Raw genomic sequence first — 22,058 nt, 5'->3', positions numbered from 1 at the left:
AGACGACACGATAACATCTCAACTGTGGATTGAAGTTAAGAGCTGGTAACAAATTGTCATCACCATCTGAATTTTATGCCTCTGTGCTTATCAAACAATCAATGCTGGCATGTTTTCCTGAAAGGTGGAGATTGCAAAACAGCAATGTCAAACTCACTACCCTGCGTTAAGAGACGGATAATAAAACAGTTGCGCTGACGCTGAAAACAATGTGCAGGCCTAATTCTTTCCAAGTTTACTTTTACTGTGCGCTGTACAGTACAGTATCTGATGCAGACTGACTGTTTTGTTTATTTGTTAGTTTAAGGAAGTCCTCTCTGGCTCCTCTGTCCTGATTTTATCATACTGCTGATAAAAGACGTCTCTCAACCAAATCACTCTATAATGAGCCGCTCAGACCAACAAAAGGTGCTTTCATGGTATTAAAGAATAATCAGTTTCAGCTCATGTGGCCTTAATGCTGGGCTGTGTGTCACAATCAGCAGTAGAACAGCCCAAACTGCAGAGGATACAGGAGAGAACATGTGAGTGTGTGTCTGCAGAACATCCAGCTGTTGTCTTTAAAAACGCCACACCTCTGCATCACATTCCAGAACAGACAACAGCTCCTCTGTTCCCATCTGTTCAGACTGATCAAAGGGACTGATCGGATCGCCTCGGAGACCACAGCAGCTTCCTCTCCCGCTATGACCACACGTCATGCGAGTGTGCTGCACCTCCACAGTCAGCTGTCGTGTGTCCGTAAAGCTGCTCTCACACTCATGTGCTTCCAATTGACACATTTGATTAATGTTTAAGGCCAAGCACAGAAGGCAGGCCCTGGAGGTGTGGCTGGGAGGCCCCGTCTGCAGCGGTAACTGGATCCACTGGTCTGGAAGTAGCGGCGACTGGTCAGGTAAAAATATCCGCACCCCGTCTGGCTCCAGACAGCCCTCTGAGGTGCGTGCGTCCATGCCTCCTCTTTAATTCAACATGTCTAACATTCCAGGCAGAAGCACACTGACTGGCAGCTCCACCCTCAGCGTCGGCTTCACTCACACAGACAAATAAGCTCAGTTTTCCTCCTTTTCCTGTCGTTAACGATCCAGGAGCAGCAGGTCGCCGCTGTGCAGCACCTGAGAAGCACCTGCAGCTACAAACCAGCAAGGAAGCGATAAGAAAATCTAATTTTCAACCAACTCTTCACCGTGAAGAGGAAGTAACACAACAGAGACCATTAAAGATCTGCAGTGGACAGTTATCGGCATTCAGTTTTAAATATTAAAAAAGAAAACCCTTTTCATATTTTCCTGTGTTTTTAGCACCGCCAGGAAGGACGTTTCTATGGAAATAAAGGTGACGCTAACACAGCTCAACACACCAACACACCAGGGTAAAGTGTGGTGGGATGGAGTGCCAAGTGTCAGAAAAATAAAGGAAAAAGAGGTTTTGGCATGAGTTGAATGAAACCTGCCACGGCCTCTCTTTTTTTTCTTCTTTTAATTGTTTCATGTCAAATGTCTTGCTTTCATAGTCGCTGGAAACCAGGATTGTAACCAAGATTACATTTTGATGAATTGCACAACTATACAGAACTATGCACAGCGTCACTGGAGAGTGGTTTGGGGTGGAGCGCGTTCTTGAATGAACAGTGTAATAGTTCCAGATAGCTGAAATGCCCATCCCTGATAATTAACTGTATTTATAATGAAGTTAAAAACAGGTTTACCAAGTGCTTTACAGCTATACATCCAAGCAAAGTTAAACAAACGCAGCACATTATAAAACAGAAAATACAGAAACTCAGTAATCGAGACTGATACATAACTTGTCGTAAAATACATAAAAAGCTGTTTTATAAGCTTTAAAAGTGGATACGAGCTCATGTGATTATCAGCTGAAGCTTGAAGTGGAGTCTGTCTGTCGCCTGGCCTTCGGGACCAAAGGCAACAGCTGGTCCGAGTCTACAAGGAGGCATGCGAGTTTAATATAAGACTGGGGTTGGGCAACTAATTTTAATGTCATGAGCGATTTTGGCATCCGATGGTTATGAAAACAAGATAATTGCTACAAAAGCTCTCCCTCTCCGGTTTATTTTTGGCATTTTAAGTCTTTATTTGACAGCATTGTGTAGCGAGAGGAAGATACAGAGAGAGGGGGAGGGGCAGCCCGGTGCTGCCCAAGTCCAGTCCAAACCCACGTCCAAAACCATCCTCACCTCCATCCATCCTTATCCTGTCTGAGCAGGACGTTCCAGATATCTCCTCCCAATAATGTTTTCCAGTTCTTCCCAGGGCATCCAAGTTGCTCCCAGACTAGACAAGATATGTAATCTCTCATGAATTGAAGGTCAATCCCGTTGTTTACTCCCAGTTGGGGTTGTTTGGAAAATTTAAGGCTGAGCTCAGTTTGGCTGCTTTTGTCCACCACAGCTCACGAGCACAGTTGAAGGCCGGAACAAAGATCAACTGGCTCCACTTTCTCTTCCCCACAACAGTCTGGTACAATGCCTCATGCTACCTCTACTTACCCATGTCATGCTCCACCATCTCTAGAGATATCTGCACTCCCTTGGTTGGTGCAGCAACGTTCCTCGATTCCCAGAAGGAGCAATCCACCATTTTCCAAGAGAGAAATGTGGCCTCTGACTGAGAGGTGCTGACCCTTATAGCAGTCACTTCTCACTTTGCTACAAACCGCCACATTGCAAGATCAAAGTCACATCCTGATGAACACGTCTTTCATTCACATTTCACTTAAAGTTCTAAATGCTTCGTGTAAAACACGTTCTTAAGTGAAAGCTGCTTCTTGTTTAAGTTTGTGAATACTCAGATTCAAGTACTGACCCAAATAAGCGCATGACTCCTGCTGTAATCAAGCAGTTTTAACATAAATCAGTTGAGATCGTCTCTGGTAGCAGTGCAGGGAGGGGGAAAATGGGAGACATGCTCGCCGTTCTCAGCTGCACACTTCGGCACATTCTGTTGATGATTTCTGGGACCGTTACAGAAATCCAGATCACTGCAGATAACAGCATGACAGAGTTTGTGCATCATCCATGGTCTCTGTGATAAAGGACGCCTTCAGTGTGTCTTCATACTAAACTGATACCATCAGTCACACCGAGTTGCGAAAGAAAATCTACCTTCATCTGTCCTCCAGAGGGCAGAACTCACGAGGCAGGTGCCTTCAGGCGCCAGCATTAAACGACTGGAGGCTTACAGGTGACAGTTGTTTAAGTCACAAAAGCTTATGTCATGATTTTTAATGCACCAGCATCTTTTTCTATTGAATGTAAGCACAACATCGGCAGTGAACTCAAGTCCAAGTTCAGTTTAAAGACAACCAGTGTTGACTAAATCATGGATATAATCCTGACAACATGGGTTATTCCTAATTTGCTAATAAATTCATAATAGTTTAATCAGAAAGATGTAAAAACTACAAATATGACAGAATGTGTAACTGAGTGTTTGTGTTTTCTTTTTCACAGCGCAGACAGATGGTGATGTAAGACAGCACCACGATCAACATCAGAGTCTTATTTATCTGCTGTATGAGTCTCAGATGCAGAGATTACATCACTGCATCACAGCAAAAAAATAAATAAATAAAATAAATTGAACATTATTTTCTGTTTTTCTAAGCAGCTTCTTTAGCGTTTAAATTCTCCTTATTTGACTTTGTCCTGACTGTAAAGTTTGACGCTTCTGTTTATCGCTGTATTTGCGCCGTATTCAAAGCGCCCACAGACCTGTTGAACTGACCCTGCGGTGATGTCACTAACAGTTTCCAGTTGTGTCGTCCTGCTCAGCCAGCGTTCCCCTTCAGCCTCGGCTGAATATTCTGGATGTGAATCAGGCGACAACTGGCAGCCAAATGCAACACTGAGGCCAATATTAGCAGCAGGATATCAGATGACAGCTGGTGCAGGGGGACAGGGGACCGGGGGGGGATTTTTGTGCTGCTGAAAAGCACCGCGGCAGGTTGTGGACGATCATGAGTTTAAAGTGCTGATGCAAACAGAGACCGATCGTAAACACAGCAGCGCTCCAAAAGTTACAACCGGAGTGAAAATAAATGGGCACTGATGGACGTCTCTGCTGACGTGACACTGACACAAAGCTGGCAGCTTCATCAACGACAGAAATTTACAGATTCATCGCTGCACCGCCAAACTTCAGATCGTTTTGTAAACCGTGGACAGTTCGTATTTACTACATTCATATCTTATACTGTCTATGGCCTACAAGTAAGAAAGCACTGTGAAAATACAGCATGCATATGTAAGAGCTATTTGAAAATGTGAAATATAGACATTCTTAACTCATCATAATAAGGCCAGTATGTTAACGTATGTTTAGATCATCTTCTCTGAGGTGCGATGAGCTAATGGTCTCTCCTTTTCTGCATTAGGACTCTTAATATGCATTAATACGTGTTTCAAGAACCAGAAAACCTCAGTGACACAGTCCAGGAGGAGTAAACCCATTAAACATACTTCACATCTTTTATGTTGCGGATATAAACTGTAAACCTACTCTGTTGTGTAACGGCATGAAAAGACTGTAGGAATCACGATGTATATAAAAGCGAGGATTACAGTATTAAGACTGCAGCTCAGACTTGCTTTGAGAGGGTGAGGAGGATGATGGGAGGGGGCCGCATCAAAGCAGGCTGAGAGAGGTTCCCATGGGAGAAAGAGAGAGGCCACCCACTCTGAATAATAACTTCATTATCCTCAACACACCAGAGTCCTGTGATAAAAACACTGCTTTTACTTTCATTCAGATTTACAGAGTTTCAGTCAGTTCGGCCTCTAATCCGGAGTGCAGCAACAGAAGAGTCTCACTCCTGAGATCACTTCACAATGTAAACACACCAATTAGGAGGAGGTCAGAGGTCAAACCAGTGGGTTTAAGCTCCTTCCTGTGTTGCGCCTCAGGCTGAGCAGTGATATGGATTCAGTGTCAGTGTGAAGAAACAGAAAAACAAGCAGAAATATTGGAGGTCAAAGCCTAAAATAATTGGGCCGACGTGGGACTGAAAGTGAAATTCTGGAGTTTAAGACAAGATTTAAACAAATCGTTTGCCGTCTGACTCACGAGCTCCAGGTGTGTAGGAACAGTGGAGAGATCAAACAGGCAAAGTAAACAGAGATAACTCTGTTACTGAGCTTACTGTACTGAGATTATTTTGGTATTGTGAACCGGAACGGGAGGGACCAGACAAACCTGATCAGCATACCTCATGCGTTTCACCACCCCTTTGGATAACACCACGCTACCAAGACAGAGGACAGTGTGTCTGTACAACAGAGACCACGACCAGCTGGAACTGGAGTCCAAAGCTGGTCGCATGAAGAAAAACCACAGGAGCTCGATTACTGCAGATATAGGAACTGAAGGAAAGACATCAACTACCAGGCGTCATTTTACTGACAACCAGCCAATCGCTGGGCTTCACGTTCTTTATAGAGCACACTATAAGTCACTATAAATAACCCACTGTCAATGGCAACAGCATGTAAGCAAGCCAGTAAACATAAACCTGCAGGCAATATGTGGACCAATAAGGAATATTTACACTTAACCAATCATGTGATGCCCCCTCAAGTTTAACAGCTTGTTAGTGACCAAACAGAGTAAGGGAAAAACGATGAGTGGATAGTCTGGTGACCTGTTCAGAGCATGCCCTGCCTCTCACAGTGTGACAGCCCTGAACATATGGCAACAATGGCTGGATGGATAAATATTACACCTACATTATTGTATGCTTAATGTTAAGCAGCTATCTGCAACCAGATGGTCCACGGTTGTTGGGAAATGCCAAAAATCTGTTATTCTCGGTCTGATCTCTTGTTAACAGTATTAGAGTGATATCTCTGACACAAGTAGTGGAAATTAGCTTTCTCCGAAAGGTGGATGGGCTCTGCCTTAGCGATCGGGTGAGCAGTTCAGTCATTCGGGAGGCGTTCAGGGAAGGGCCACCACTCCTCCACATCAAAAGGAGAGGACTAAGCCCGTCACCTCCTGGGTAAGGTGTTCCGGCCAGGCATGTGCTGCCAGTAGGAAGCCCCGGAGTGAAACCAAGGCAATTTGGAGAGCTAACATTTATAGGCTGGCCTCGGAAAGGCTCAACGTTATCGTTAGAAGGAGATGGTGAGATGGAAGTCTGGGCTTCCCTACTGCCCCCACGACCTGACTTTAGATAAGAGGAAGAAAATGGCGGGATGATTTATTGTTTTAGATTTGAACTTTTATTGAAATGGTTGGCATGAACTTTTGAACAGCCTGCATCATTCTCAGTGCACAGCACAAAGCACCATACTTTTCCGTCGCAATGTTTTAGTTTTTCAGATGTTAATTTAACACATTTTAATAATACGTCAACATCTTTTGTTGTAACATGTTTTCAAATCATTTTTAACATTTACGACTGCTCGTCATCTGTCTGGACTATAATGTTGATAATGCACAATGTGAGGTGCCGCACAGTTAAGCAGCATGATTCATTATTGAAAAATGTGTTAAATATAGGGCTGCCACAAACGATTATTTTGATAGTCGACTAGTCACCGATTATTTTTGCGATTAGTCGACTAATCAGATCATCATCCATTGAACGTAAAACTGGCTTATTGCACCAGCAGCATCTGCTCTTATATAACTATCATTAGCTTACAGCTTTAAGTGTTTAAGGTATGTTTCTAATTACTGGTTGCTAGAGCTGGGCGATATGAGATTTTTTCATATCACGATATGTTTTTTTCATTTCAGGCGATAACGATATCTATCATGATATAAGCCAAATAACTATATTTGTAAGATTTAAATGTGCTGTTGCTCACAAGTAAAATGTGAAATAATCAGCAGCTTGTTTTTATTTAAATATTTATTTCCCATAATAAGTTCAACAGGGTAGATGTACTTAAGGAACATGAGACTTTTTCAGATAAATAAAGGCAAATATTGCAAACTACACAAAAGGCAGCCGCTAAAGCGTTTAAGTTTCAAAACAGAACAAACGAAACAGACTAAACTGTCAATTCCACTTAGAAACAAAATATTAATTCTAAAAATAAATCTTAGTTTGTTTTACAGAAGAACAGACAAAACTGACTAACTTTTGTCAATATCAAATAAACTGAGAACTAAAAGGAAATTCTCAATCTCTCCTTGTTGTATAGCTTAGCTTTTCAAACAGTTTTAACAGTTACTTTAGTCTGACAAAAGCCGAATGAATTAGCGCTTCCAGTCAGAGACTGAGGCTACGTCCACATGTACACGGGTATTTTTGAAAACGGAGATTTTCCGTTTTCGTTTTAAAAAATAATCCCGTCCACACATAAAGGCAGAAATGAAGGAAAACGCTGCTATGAACATGCCAAAGCAGCAGGTGGCGCTAGATTCCTAACCGTGCAGAAATGTTGGCCAAACAGAAGTCTAGAAGCCTCGGTGGGAAAAAGTAAACAAAGCTGGGGCATAGAAGCAGAACCCAGTCGTATGTGTGGAGGGACAGTAACTGTGTGTATATGTAAGCATTTAAACACTGCAGAGAGTAGAATTAACAGTATTGTAGAAATTCATTTCACCGAAACAATAACGTGGCGCACAGTGTGACGCATGCACCAGTTTATTGTATTTCCAGACTTGCTTTCGGCACAATTTGCAGTGCGCGCTACTCTGTTTTTTGTCAGACTTGAAATAGCCGAAATACCTTCACACTACGGAGCTTCTATGGCTCTTCCGTTCGACAATCTCTCCGGCGTTGGAACCATCATCTGTTTTCTCTTCGGTCACGCTCGGTTGATTTTTCTAGTCGGCACACTCATTTCCTCCATTACCCGCTGGCTGCTTCCCAAACAAACACACGTGCGGCTTGGCACTTGTGCTGTACGTAACAAGTCACGCGACGTGACGCTGCGGCTGTGATTGGTTCGGCTCTGCGCTACTTAATTTGGATTGGCTGACCTTTTTTTTTTTTTTAAGAGGACAAGAGCGGCGAGGTCTATCGCGATAGCTTAATTTCTCTATCGAGTAAAAGTTATATCGCGATACATATCGTTATCGTTCTATCGCCCAGCTCTACTGGTTGCTGTGAGACTTTTTTCTGTAGCTACTTCATACTATATTTGAAATGTCCATTCAACCATCACGTTATGCTTTGCTCTCATTCTTCAGATGTTACTCTTTCAGTTTCACTGTTGCTGTCAGTACTTGGTGCCATTTTTAAATGAGCATGTGGATGGAAGAGAAAAGGGCTCCTGTTTAATAATCAGGATGGAACCTCTGAGATAAACTAATGTAATATCTCAGGTTCAGCTGGTTTTATGAATAGTTAGTGGCAGCCCGTGTCTCCCCTGAGGGTCATGATTCATCCTTCCAACTGTTCGGCTGACTGCTCAGCGGCAAACCAGTTCCTGTTGGGTGTGGAGGAGGAGGAGTCAGCGGCGTGCTGAAACTGTTCACATGTTTGAACAGCCAAGCCACAAAAGGGGGTCACGGTTCCACAAAGCAGAGGTCATGACTGTTTTAGTTACCAATCATGGTAACATGGCATGGGGAGGGAGGAGCTATATAGGCGAGGGACCCACAGGACATATGACCTTTTAACCCCCCCGTTCCAGAGACGTGAACAGTGACAGGCCAGCTGTCAGCTAAAGGAAAAGTAGAGATTTCTGACGGCACAGACCAATTCAACCAGCGACGGAGACGCGCTCAATCCAGATACTGAAAAAGCTGTACCTCATACCAGGCTCAGTCTGTCCAATCAAGGCAGTGATTGAGTAAAACACCCGATTAAGAAAACTGACCTCAAAGGTATCTTTAATGCTAGAGATTTTTCCCTTTCTCCTACATTTCCTTGCAGGGAAAAGCCTGATATGCACTTCTATTGGTCAAAGTCAGCCACATGTGAGGGGCGCAGAAAGGGAACATTGTGATGTTGATATATAAGAAAGCACGAGGTCTCTTAAGTCCTGCTTGCATCAAACAATGTTTTGTGCCACAATAATAAAGTCTATGAAATGATAATAAAAGGATGAAGTGATGTGCGCAGAGGGAAGTAATTATTTAATCCCTGTTGAATTTGTGAGTTTGTTCACTTACAAACTGAGTGAAGGTAACAACTGTTGCTCTCATTTTTTGGACATGGAACAAATAAAATGACCGTCAGTTGCCCTTAGTCTGGAGTATGGCTGGGCTATATCATACCGTTCACGGTAATACCGTTATAACGTTAGGCAACGATAAGAAAATGAAATATCGCGATAGAATATGGGTAAAACACGCATGCGCGGTGCCTTTGTTTTCATACGCACATGGCGGAAAAAGCATGGCGGTGACGCAGAATGAGAAGGGCGAAAGTGGACGGTTGTATGAAACGGATGAACCAGAACTGGTTTGTAAAAATGCTGCAACTTCAGTGGTGTGGAACTGGTTTGGCGTTCGTCCGTCAGATATGCACCAAAGCACTATTTTTGGTAGCGCATGCTAGCGGGCCGTCGTTATTACCGTGTTTTTCGGAAAATAAGGCACACTTAAAATCAATCCTTTGATTTTCTGAAAAAAAAAAAATCGACAGTGCCCCTTCCCGTGTGCCTTATGTATGAATTCTGGTTGTGCTTACTGACCTCGAATCTTACGTGGTACACAGCGCTCAGAAATCTGTCAAAACTGTACGTGTTGGCCTCCTTCACTGCATGCAAACAACACTCTGCACATAAAATAAAAAGATCCATATTCTCATATCTGCAGCTGTATTTGCACAAGACCACAGTTCAACAACAGCCTCATGCCACTCACATATTTATATCCATTTGATGTGGCTCCCTTACTCCGGACGAACACTATGAAACCTTCAGTGCAGATGGTTTCTGCAGAAACACACAGCCAACAGTTGATCACAACAAAAACACCCACACCACAGACACACACACGTCTGGCAGTTCATGTTGCCGATTGTGGCTGGGAGATAAAAATCAGATGCTATTTTCCTTCTCCTCTGTTGCGCTGCTGCGATGCGGCTAACCACAGGCGGCCCACCCTGATACAAAACACGCTGCTTTTGAAATCAGTGACGATCCTTAACAGAAAAACACCTCGACACGGTAAACTAGACAGATGTTTGATTGTCCCACAGGGATGTGCAGCCTCTGTCACTGTGGCTCCACATCCCTCATCACAGCACAGCGTCAGAGGTCTGTGAAGCCTTTTCAACAGCTTCATGTTATCTGATGACCTCTGGTGAAATGTGGAAATTACAAATGCAGACAACCTCTGTTTCCTTAACGATTACAAATCTAACAGGGCCTGCGGGTCACACAAGTCCCGTGTGAAAATAATAAAGCATGTCTGCATCGGGAAGCTCCACGGTGTCGTTTTTCATCTCCTGCTCCATTCATCAATATTTCCTTTAACCACAAACTGCCTTTTTCTCATTCAGAGACTTGTTTCTGTTTGCTGTGACCTGTTGCAGCTTGTTTAAAGTAGAAGACAATTAAAGTCTCCTCTGCCTGATTGTATCAGACAGATGAGACTTTAATTGTCTAATCTGCAAATGATGAGCAAGAATGAACAGAATGAGCATGCCTTTATTCTGAAAATCCCAGCTGTAAACTCATCATGAGAGGAAAACATGACAGATGAGACGACGTACCAGGCAGCGATCCACAGATAATAGGAAAGGAATGCTACAGATGCACATCCACAATCACACAGAGGAAATCAAAGCCCTCAGCCTCAGGCTCGGAGTCTGCTCAGGTATTCAAAGTCACCATCTAATTGGTAAAATGCCACTTGGTTACCACAGGTGAATATTTTAATCAACAGTGACTATTTGAATTATTTGATGGGATTTTCTGACAGATATAATAAGGCTTGCTGTGTGGTGCAGACAGTCCAAGAAGTCAGGTTCAATTCTTCAGAGGAAGTTCCAAAAGCCGATCGAGGCCTACTGCTGCTGCCGGAGTCCGACATGACTCAAAGTGGGAAGGCATCAGGAAGTTAACAGGAGGCAACAAGGGCCAAGAAAGCTGGTAATCAGCTACTGAAAAAGCAAATGCAGATCTGCCAGGTCGTCCACAGCACTCCAATCAAACTGGCATCAAAACAAAGCTTACTCTTAAGCACCGACAGCCAATGAGAGTCCCTCACGCCGACATCACAAGCTGAAACTTCTCTCAACACCTGTTAGCACTGCAAACAGATCTCACACCTGGGAAGAAGTTTTCCAGTTGGTCTGTTTCCAGTGACCTGGAACTCTGTTTTTACCTTCCATGCACTCAAAAAGCACGAAAGGTAAAAACACAAACGGAAATGCTGTTATGCAAGTGGATATGGGACCACCAGCCTAGAGTTTAACTCATACGCTCTGGACACCATTCAGGAAGGCTCCGTTTCAACATTTTGATCTCAATGGAGGAAAAAATAAAACTAGAGAACCGATACCAAGTCATGGAACCAAGCTGATTCTACTGCATGCCTTAGATTATCAGCTCTGTCAGCACTGGCAAGTTTTGTTTACTTTCCTCCACAGTTGTGCATTGCAAAATAATGATGTCATGAGCATATGCATTCATAGTTAAGCCTACCTGGTAATCCGTTTCCTCGCTGCCTTTAGACAGAGAATAATACACCTGCACTGACACTTTAAACCTGCACAGGGCTACTTTTTACCCATAGAAAATTCATTAGAGAAATCAATTACGGGATTGTGGTATCAATAAAATCTCATCAATCTTCTTTCTTGTGATTGTAGCACAAAGGAAGAGAAAAGAAGAAGAGGAAGACCTCAGGTTGTTCTCTGATGAAGCTGCAACTTAAAACTGACAGTCACAATCTGCCACAATAATAATAGCATAAAATGTCACAACAAAGTGACCGTGATGATCCCTCAGGTCAGACGCTGTCAGATTCATGGGAGGCAAACATGTCTGAAAGGGCCTTGTAATGAAATGCAGATTATCAGGAAATGTCTTCAGTTTGACTCTTCAGAACTAAAAGTGTGTTTGTATTGTAGTATACATTATTTAACTAGAGAAGAAGAAACAAAACTCAGACTAACAAAGCCTGAGCAACAAAACTAAACTGGAAGCAGCAAAGACGTGATATAAAATCAGCTAAAGTCAGCGAGGTCCTCGGCTTCAAAGCAAACACTCCTTTCACTTTGCTTTCACACTGCCTGTGGTCTTTGTTTCTGCCTCCTGTGGAGTGTTTTCACAGGAGTTCACACCTTCATGAGGCCAGGCAGCAGCTGAGCCACCATCCATCCCACATGAACACAAACCTTTCTCAAACCTGAAGGGGAACAAAAACGTCTCCGCGTCCGGCGCCACAGCGCTCAGACCGATAGCGTAGAGCCATGACCTTGACACACAGAGTTTCTAAAACATGAGATTAGATTTGCAAGTTTCTCACAGCGAAGAGCTGACAGGCAGCTCAATAAGCTGAGCTCAGCTGGCTGAGTGGGGAGGACAAAAAGCCCAACTTCAAGGCCCTTTATAGGGGAAAGAGGTAATGGCCGGTCCCTGTGGGACACGATTTGATTTAAGGGCCGAGCTAAACTCAGACCATTGAGAGGATCAGAGGGGCTGCAGGGGTACTCGACGGGGGAAAGTCTAAAGCAAGAAACATCTTCTCCTCAAGAGGAGAAAATCAAAAAGCCAGAAAAACAGTGAGCTGTCCCAAGTACCTGCACACAGTCAGAGCGAAATATTTCAGTTCATCTTCAAACTCAGCCTGAGGTGACTTTTAACAACAGAAGCTGGTCTAGGATCTGGTGTGGACAACCGCATGAAACCTCATGGTTCATCTGTGTATCACATTACAAAACCCCAGTATCCCACATCAAAGGTGTTCCTCATGTTTGCTTCACATGCTAATTATTACTGCAGCAAACTGAGCCAAAACTGAAGCTCAACCTGCAGCATGATGAACACTGCTGCACCCTTAAACCCCAAACTACAGACAGGACATGAAGGAAGTCTGTCTGCAGGATGGGGCGGCTTACGTTCAAGTGGCAGCAGGTAGGACTGTAAACAGAAACAATGCAGATTAATTGAAAGCCTCTCTCTGATGCGCCGACAATATGTTTTCCCTCAAACAACCTTCAGTGAATTCTGAATGTGTTTCAACTCCAGTGCAGAGAAGCAGCAGATTTCTGAACTCCATTAATCTGCTACTGCAGATTTCTGCAGGTGCTTCCACCATCTTTGACTTTGTTAACTCAAAGATGCCTGCAACAAGCTGCCAACAGTTCTTCATAACACATTGACCCAAAACAGTTTCAGCCACATCTGTCCATCTTAAAGACAAATTATCACCTAGTCATAATTCTGTCACCTCAAAGGTAAAAAGTCACCAAACAAGTCCACAGATACATAATCTGAGTGGATTTAACCTGATATAACAGAGAAGAAACATATTAACAAAAAAAAAAAAACAACACAAAAGGGGGTTTTTTCTTTTGTAAATAACTTCACTGAACACAAGAATCCTCGACAAACCAGCTGGTTTAAATAAAGTCATGTAAGGAGTGGGTCTAGGACAGCCGTGAGACGTTTGCGCTCAGCATTAAAGCTGCAGCTACTGTAAATACCACCATAAACGCCTTCATGTGGGCTGTTTAAAGTTGCCCAGTTACAGACCAGAAAAGCAGTCATGCTCACTTTATCGCCTTCTGTTTACATTAAATTGGCGGAGGACTCAACTGATGCACCGATTGTAACTCCAACTCCTACGTTTACCTCTGTGCATGCTGCAGACTCATCTCTGCCTCAGCACTGTTATTCATCATTATACATACATAACATTATTATGACTGATTACATCTGTAATGCAGTTGAAGTCTGATTACACCAGTCTGACATTTATAAAAACAGGTTGTAAAAAGTCATTAAAAAGAAGTTTAAAAAGTTTGATACTTGATATACATTATCAAGTATCAAACATACATTCAATTTACCATTTAATTTTTTCTTAAAAGAAATTCCAACACATAGGATCCATATGAAAAAAAACAAAAAAACAAAACAAAAAACACCTACGATCATTCATAAGTGATAGCGAATATGAGAGCAGACACAGGCCTAGAATCACCAGCTGCAGTCCAAAGTGGTGGAGTTGGAGTCTGTCAGGATGATCAGCATCCTCTCTGGGCAGCTGAATGATATCATGAACTGCCACGACAGCAACCTGCCACAGAGCCTTTAGAGAAAATGCACGACAAGAAAAAGCTGGGACCGGCTGCTCAGCTGTGACTGAACTTTTTAATCAAGTGTTGTTTGGATCCTGCATGATGAATGAAGATAATAAGATGAAGACAAAAATGCTAAAACGAGTAGGGAATTATAGTGCAGTGGACCACCCATGTAAAGTTTGTAAGTGGAAAACAATGAAATGGATCTAATATCCCACATGAGGGACCCTGAAGCTCTCTGCATGTGTGGCAGGATTCACCTCACACTGAAGTAGGTCAGAGAATTTATTGGCCTGGGGGGGAATCTTATTTTACGGGTGTTATATTCAGGTAGCGTGTTCTTCGGTGGAGGGGTGTTTTCCCAGACGGAGTTGAGGGTGAAGGGAGGGGGAAGAGGTTTCATGTTTCAGGCAGGCTGGGGCAGGAAGATGACAGGGTGCTGAGGTACGGTGAGGACCTGCAGGAACACTGGCTCTTTGTGCTGCCTCCTCCGAAGCGCATCGCCGCGGGTCCATCCCAACAACGCAGCACTCAACACCGCGGACGACGACCACTTCCTATCGCTGACGAGTCCCAAGAGATAAAAACATTTCCGGCTGAGCTGCAGCCTGCAGGTTCAAAGGCTGAGATTTTTTCCTCTGACATCTGACCCGAGAGGCAGCGTGAAAAACAGCTTCCATCAGGCGGTGAAGTGAAGCCCACTGGGTCAGTGTGTTAAACCCGATACGCAAGATGAGCAGCCCGCTCATGGAAACCTCTTCCATCAAATCCTGTTTACTGGAAGCGGATTTCTTTAACCGTTTTAAGAAGTATTACCAAATCTCATGTCATGAAATCTTTTTTTTTTTTTTTTTAAATCACCCAAACTAATTATCTTGAATTACACTGAGGCTTATCTGTGACATGTTTGTTGTAAGAATGTCAACGATCCATGACCACACCTTGTTTTCTGTCTGTAACCTCCATCAGTGCGAGTCCATTATCTGAGTGCCTCAAACATTCCTGCAGAACTTCAAGGCTCTGTAAATCAGAGGCGTTTGGGCTTGTCAAGGGTCTGCTGGGTAAAAAGACGGTGTCACAGGAAGAGCCTGAACACATCCGCTGATCTTTATATCTCAATTTAACCCGTGTGAGGTCCAAGGCATCAATGACGAGGAGTAACCCTAACCCCACTGTTTGAGAAAAATAAAAAGGCTTTTGGGGAAAAACTGAAATAATTTTTAGTGTGTGTGTTAACTAGGGCTGCCACGATTAGTCGACTAGTCACGATTATGTCGACTATTAAAATCGTCGACGACTAATTTAATAGTCGACGCATCGTTTGAAGCTTTGTAAGATCACAAAGGACGCAGGAATGAGTAGTAGGATTTAAGAGTGTAATAACGGACTGAAACAGAAGATGGCAGCACTGCATGTACAAGGATGCCAGCTGCCGTTAAACCCCGAAGAAGAAGAAGCTGTGTCCCAGAATTCATAGCGCAGCCCAGCGCAGTTTCCAACAATCGCGGCAGCTAGTTAGTTTTAATGTTACTCTTATTATTCTTTCTTGGTCACAATATAAACGTTTAACATATGTTCAGGCGAGAATGTAGCTGTGTAAACCTCAAATATCTGCTCAGTTTATCAGGACACCACATATTTTCAAAAGCGCTCCGACGTTTTCGGAGACGTCTGTTACCCACTAGCTCGTTAGCTAGGCGGGGGCTAGGCTCACTAGAGCCGTGAGAACACCGGACTCCCGGCAAATCGTTTTCAAACCCACCGCCGTCTTTCACTAGTCAGGTTAAACATATATGAGTCACTTAGATAAATTAAAAATGTTGTTGTTTGGCTTTCTTTAGTATTTTATTTGTTCCTGAGTAAATCGGTTTGGCTGAGATTAAAGTTATAGTTTTTGCACAGCTAAAACTGTCAAGCAGACAGCTGATTATCAGAAGTGTGAGATGCTGGAGAATTTACTCCGGTGTCCTGTTATATTTTAGAAAGCAAGGAGTTTATTAAACTTCACCGAAACAATCTGCAAATTTCATTAAAAATTAATAAACTACCATCTTGTCTTTATTTTTAGTTAGCACATACCTTGAACACTTAAAGCTGTAAGCTAATGATAGTTATATAAGACCAGATGCTGCTGGTGCAATAAGCTGTACGCTAGAGGTCTGCATTCCCGCGGCTGTCCCGCGGGAGCCGCGGGACCCGACCAGATTTCTTGCGGCGCGGGAATAAATTTCCAAATAAAATGCGGTAGCGGTCGGTAACTCTGGTGTAATTTGAACGGGAGCGGGCGGTCTGAAAATATAGCGTGCCCGACATTTTTTCGGAACAGCATATCTGTGATTTCCTCATTCTAATTGAGCACTGGTACAGCCAGTGCTCACGCCTGTTACACGCACTGAGCGCATGGATCAGTGCTTTTTGCAGTAGGCCACAATGCTGTATTCGTTTTTATTTATTTTATTTTTGCAACACGTTTTCCATGTTAAAAGATAAATGTTGCATGTTGACAGATAAATGCATCTTGTTTAAGAAAAATAAATACAATCATTGCACAACCTGCAGTTTTATCTGTTATCTCTATTTTTTGGTGGTACCCCATTTAAATGTGAGATTTTGGAAACCAGATCTAAATTTAGCGGGAACGGTCGGGTCGGGTAGAAAATTATTCTAAGCGGGCAGCGGGTGAACAAAGACTGAATATACAGCGGGAGCGGTCGGGTGCGGTACAAAACCTTGCGGGAGCGGGCGGGAGCGGGACTAAAAAAACATTCCCGCGCAGACCTCTACTGTACGCTGTACGTCCAATGGATGATGATCTGATTAGTCGACTAATCGCAAAAATAATCGGTGACTAGTCGACTATCAAAATAATCGTTTGTGGCAGCCCTAGTGTTAACGGGAACTTTTTCTTTTTTTGCCCCAAATGCTGGGTTGGTTTTCGGGGTTTGGATCAGGGGGTACTGAGCCCTCACCTTAAATCCAGTTAAATAAACACAGCTTATTCCACAGTTGCTCTGAGGAAAAGAGTACATTTATCTCTATCCTAACATCACGTGCAGACCGGCAGAGGTTATGTCAGGCTGTGTGTTGCTTCTGGCACTGTCAGAGCAGCAGTTTGTCAGATGAAAGCTGTGATGTGCTGAGATTAAATGTTTTTATCTTACAGAATAAAAATAATCAATGCAGGAATGTGTTGAATAATGTTAGGCGTTTCTGCTTATTTAATAGGCTGTTTATGGAGATGATGATAAGTGCGCATCACCAAAATCTCAAACACTGATTCGCATCACAGCATAGTGCCATTTGGATCATCCCAGCAGGGGGTTGATCTGCTAATCACAGAGAGAGGACTGCAGGCCAGGGAGAAAGCAAACTGCTATAAACCCGGTTAGAAACGGGTCATTCATGAGGGACGTTACAGACCAGTATGATGAAACATGATGGCATAACATCACAGTCTGAGTCAGCTGCTGGGGTGAGGACAACTTCAGTTCAGAGACAGGAACACGGAGCAAAACATCTGGAAAACTGACCAAAGATGGCTGTGCTGCGACTGTAGTGTAATTGAAGTGTTTTCTGAGTGATTTTCTGCTTTAAAAACAGTTGAGCAGGACAACCTCCTGTCTGGTGGACTCCTGGTTCTAACTCCTGCAGAACCTTTATGGTTCCCCAACATGCCTGAGCACGTGTTCTTCAGCCTCGCAATATTTCACCTTTGTGTCAAACACACCCAATCACACTCCTCCATGGCAACAACATTTCATCTCTGCTCAGGTGTGTGTGTGATTCAGCCTCCAAAATGTGACTCACTGAAACAACAGCCACACACTTATTTATCTCCATTGTTACCAAGTTGCACTGTGGCAATCGGAGCAGACTGGACATGAGATCCAGGGCCTTATTTTCAAGCCTTCTGGTCATGAAGAGTGACCAATCAGGGCTTTTACTGGATTAAAATGGACCTTTGAAGGGTGACTTATTACGACTGGTCCACATACAGCCAAGGCTGTGTCACATTACCTCACAGAAATCTGTGTATTTTTAGATATTTCATTTAAAATAAATAAAAATCATATATATATATATATATATATATATATATATATATATATATATATATATATATATATATCCATATCCCCTCAGGTAAAATAGTAGGAAAAGGGGCAAGACCTCCAGCGGGAGCCAACATTTCTGAAGTCTAACAATGAAGCACTGAAAGCCCGCAAAGCATTTCAGTCCATAATAAATCACGATCATTAATTTTGAGTTAATCCAAGCTTCGACAGATGACATTTTACTCAGCAGCTTCTCCTCTAAGACTTACAAACCACAAACAAATCCCAGTGAACCTGATATAAAGCCACTGAATTATAATGTGATTGGAGGAGGAACCCTGCATTCATGCAGACAAGCTTTTAACACCTTTTTTAACACCACTTCATTTACTTCACTGCTGCAGGAAAGCAGGAAGCTCTTAACTCCCTGAAAGAAAGGACTTCTTTAACGTGAAAGTCTTCAGGTTTTGATAAACTAAACTTTTTTACCCTCTGACTTTTGTTCCAGGCATTTTGTTCAGGCAAAGCGATCTGTTTATTACACTTTAATAAAACTGGAAAAACAGGAATGTTGTACAATTTTCTGGCCAGCAGTGAGAAACCTCACAGTGTACAGTGTAATAAGAGCTCACGGGAAAGACAGAGATATCTGTGGCAAACAGTTTTGTGTTGTTACACTTCTTTTCTTTTTACACTTCCCAGGCACTGGGATGTACTGCAGGGAGGGACGCTGCTGTGGCTCTTTGGGAACAAACTGAAGGTCAAACCAACACTGTGAACTTTCACTAAAACTTTGTCTCGCCTTCTTCTGAGTGTGATAAAATGTGCTCCTCGGGTCTGATGTTAGTTAATGAGCCCAGAGTGAACTAAACTACAAAAACACTACAGGTACAAATTTAAGTGTTCTACCATAAAATAAATGATAACCACTCTTCTGTTCACCCCCATATTAAAGCCATCTTTACACACAGACTACAACGTTTCTATAGCATGACACAAACAGGCAGTCAGTTAAATCCATTACGAGGCAGAGATGTTTTTGTGCCATTGCCATCCTGATGTTAGGTGTGACACTAGCTGTGACAAATGAGGGGTAGACAGTGAAGCCGCATGCTTACTGGCTAACGTGTGACTTTAAGTCATTAACCAATGAGCACCACCTGGATAATCCTCCTTCCTAACTGTGAAGGGGCTTCCACACAGGAAGTGAGTCACTCGTAGTGAGTCACTTTGCAGCTCACTCTTTGTTGCTAGCAAGATATTCCTGCAATTTATCTAATCACTTTGTGTTGTGTGGATTGATGGATCGATAGAGCTTGATATAATCTTCATAGCAATGATGAAAATGTATTTTATTTCAAATAATATAATATAATGCATGCATAATGCAAATAAAATTGGTCCTAGCATAGAACCCTGTGGAACTCCATAATTATTCTTGTGTGTGAGGAGGACTCCCATTTACAGTAAGTTTAAGACGTTGTGGCCTTAATGATCTTACTTTGGTAAAAGTCCATCTGATGCTAAATAGTCATAACTGACAGCAATAATAAAACTACAAATCTACTAACAGCTCAGTAAGAAAACCAAACTAGGTTTAAAGCCTATAAGGAAATCCTGAGAGGTGACGCACTGACCACAGGACCAAAACAAACAACCGATTTCAGGAGGAGCTGAGGGACAAAACAGGAGTACAATCCAAACCAGCATCATGACAGCCCACAACATCTAAATGCATTAAACATCACCACATTTTACATTTAACCCCAGGTTTCTCTGAAGGCTAGAGAAAAGCCCTCACGTTGTTGCAGCTCTTCATTAAAGACACACAAAGGTCCTGGTATACATAATTTTGGGGGGGTTGTTTGTTTTTTGGTTTTTTATGGAAACCTTCAACCACAAACTGACACTTAAAAACTTTAAAATAAAGATCTGAGAGTTTGGAAAAACACAAGAGGGTGAAGACAGGGACTCCAACTAAATGTGCATCCAAAAAAGCCATTACTGCTGCTTTTATTTACTGCACTTTAGCTGTCTTTGTGAACTGTTACATACTCGTTTTATTGCATTTGTTTTGCTTTTTCAATCATGGACATTTTAAACTGCTGAACCAACAGATGATTCTGCTTTTCTCTGTTTTGCTGCGAGTCTGAACTCAGAACTCAAGAGGTTTGAATTTAGAGGTTTATTTCAGCTGAACACAGACTCTGCTCCAAACCACACACACACAAACACACTCACACACAGTCACTGCAAGGACTTTTTAACTGACTGAACACACACACACACACACACACACACACACACACACACACACACAATGTGCTGCAGACTGCTGTTGGAGACTGAGTGTGTGATCTTACCATGTTTGCAGTGTGCTGTCAGTCGCTGTGTATTCCAGTTTAAGACCATTTTAGCTCCTCTCTTCCCGTCTGTCTGTCTGTGTGCCGTGTCTCTCGCCTCCGGTGAGGTCTGATTCACTGCAACTCTCAGTCTAGCCTCTCACATGTTAAGCCCCGCCCACCAGCTGCCAATCATGCATCTCTGGATCCTCCCCCTGCCCTCCTCACCTCACCTCTCTGTCACTCTCTGCTGGCAGAACTTAAGGTACATCAACAAGATTCAAGTTACAAATACTGCAAATAAATAATTTAAATACCAAACAAAGTTAATCCAGTTTCATCACAACCTGCAGAATAAAACCCAGGAAAACCCAACAAGGAACAGGTGAGGACGGATCCTCTGTCAGGGGAAATCTTGATAGCTCCGAGCAGGTTTATTTTTCTGTATTGTGTTCCTGAGACTTAAAACAGTTTGATTCAAAGAAGCCGTTCTAAACCAATTCCAGCTCATTTTAACTTCCCACACAGTAAAACATGATTTTTAGTGCTGTGTCAATGTGACTTGGACCTTCCTCAGAATGTGACAGGCCTGTTTTCCAGTATTACCAGCTATAAACACAGCACACCGATGAGACAGTGATAACTGTAACACAATATACCAAGCTAACTTTATCTCTTTTAATTTCTTTAGAGTGGACGTGTGTCGTTTTTTTCCCCACTTTAAAACTCTGATAATACAAACAGACGCAGTTTGTTCTAAAGTCTTCTCTTTGTTCTGTATCAGGAAAAAGCTGGTGTCGTTTATCAGCCCCAACTCCATTATGATCAGTTCGGTTTTACTGATAATGGCAGAAACCAACCTTCAGCCTTCATGTATCATTTTACTTCGCACTGAAGAATGATACTGACATTCCTAAGCTGGGCTCTGTATTTGTATTCAGTTACTTGTTTGTCCTGATTTGTCCTTATTTTTGTCTCGTGTCTCTTCATGTTCTGTTCTTGAGGCAAAAAAAAAATAAAAATTAAAGGACCTCTTTGTTAAATAAAAGTTTAAAAAAGGTCAATTTTGTTGTGAACAGACATGAAGCAAAGCCCCTGTGAAAAGACTTTCCACTTGTAGCCTTTTGAGCAAAGCCTTTCCCCAGCAAAGAATAGTCACCCAAATCTTATTAAAAAGACTCAGTTTGGTTAATTACTGCATTACTCTAATCACATTACATTTTCCACTCGTGCACTAAAGTAACAAAAGTTACCTATTCAGACACACATTAAGGATGCACTGGGATAACCAGGAGTTCAGCATCTTGCGGCACAGACCGGAGGAAGTGTGGATCAAACTTTCCGACTAACAGACGTCCAACAGCCGCCCCTAAGCTTACAGCACAGTTCCCAGGTGGTCTATGAGCGAGTGCTAAACAGGCAACATCCCACTTTGGTTCCAAGATCAGATAAGATCGAGTGTGCTCAGGATGCCCAAAATTAT

General features: G+C 42.7%; 1 protein-coding gene across 2 annotated transcripts in view; it reads right to left on the bottom strand.

Annotated features, from left to right (window-relative positions):
• plekhg4 (pleckstrin homology domain containing, family G (with RhoGef domain) member 4) overlaps positions 1–20,695 on the bottom strand; it is a 44,581-nt gene extending 23,886 nt beyond the window's left edge. For both annotated transcript variants that reach the window (XM_004539857.4, XM_012920517.4), the window contains exon 1: positions 20,597–20,695. In XM_004539857.4, the coding sequence (XP_004539914.3) occupies positions 20,597–20,599 (3 nt within the window). In that variant the 5' untranslated portion in view covers positions 20,600–20,695. The remainder of the gene's footprint in view (positions 1–20,596) is intronic.
• Between the last annotated feature and the right edge of the window lie 1,363 nt (positions 20,696–22,058).

The sequence above is a fragment of the Maylandia zebra genome, linkage group LG1 (assembly GCF_041146795.1).
Source record: "Maylandia zebra isolate NMK-2024a linkage group LG1, Mzebra_GT3a, whole genome shotgun sequence".
NCBI lineage: Eukaryota > Metazoa > Chordata > Actinopteri > Cichliformes > Cichlidae > Maylandia > Maylandia zebra.
The sequence above is the reverse complement of the archived record's forward strand: the minus strand, read 5'-3'. Positions and strand labels throughout refer to the sequence as shown.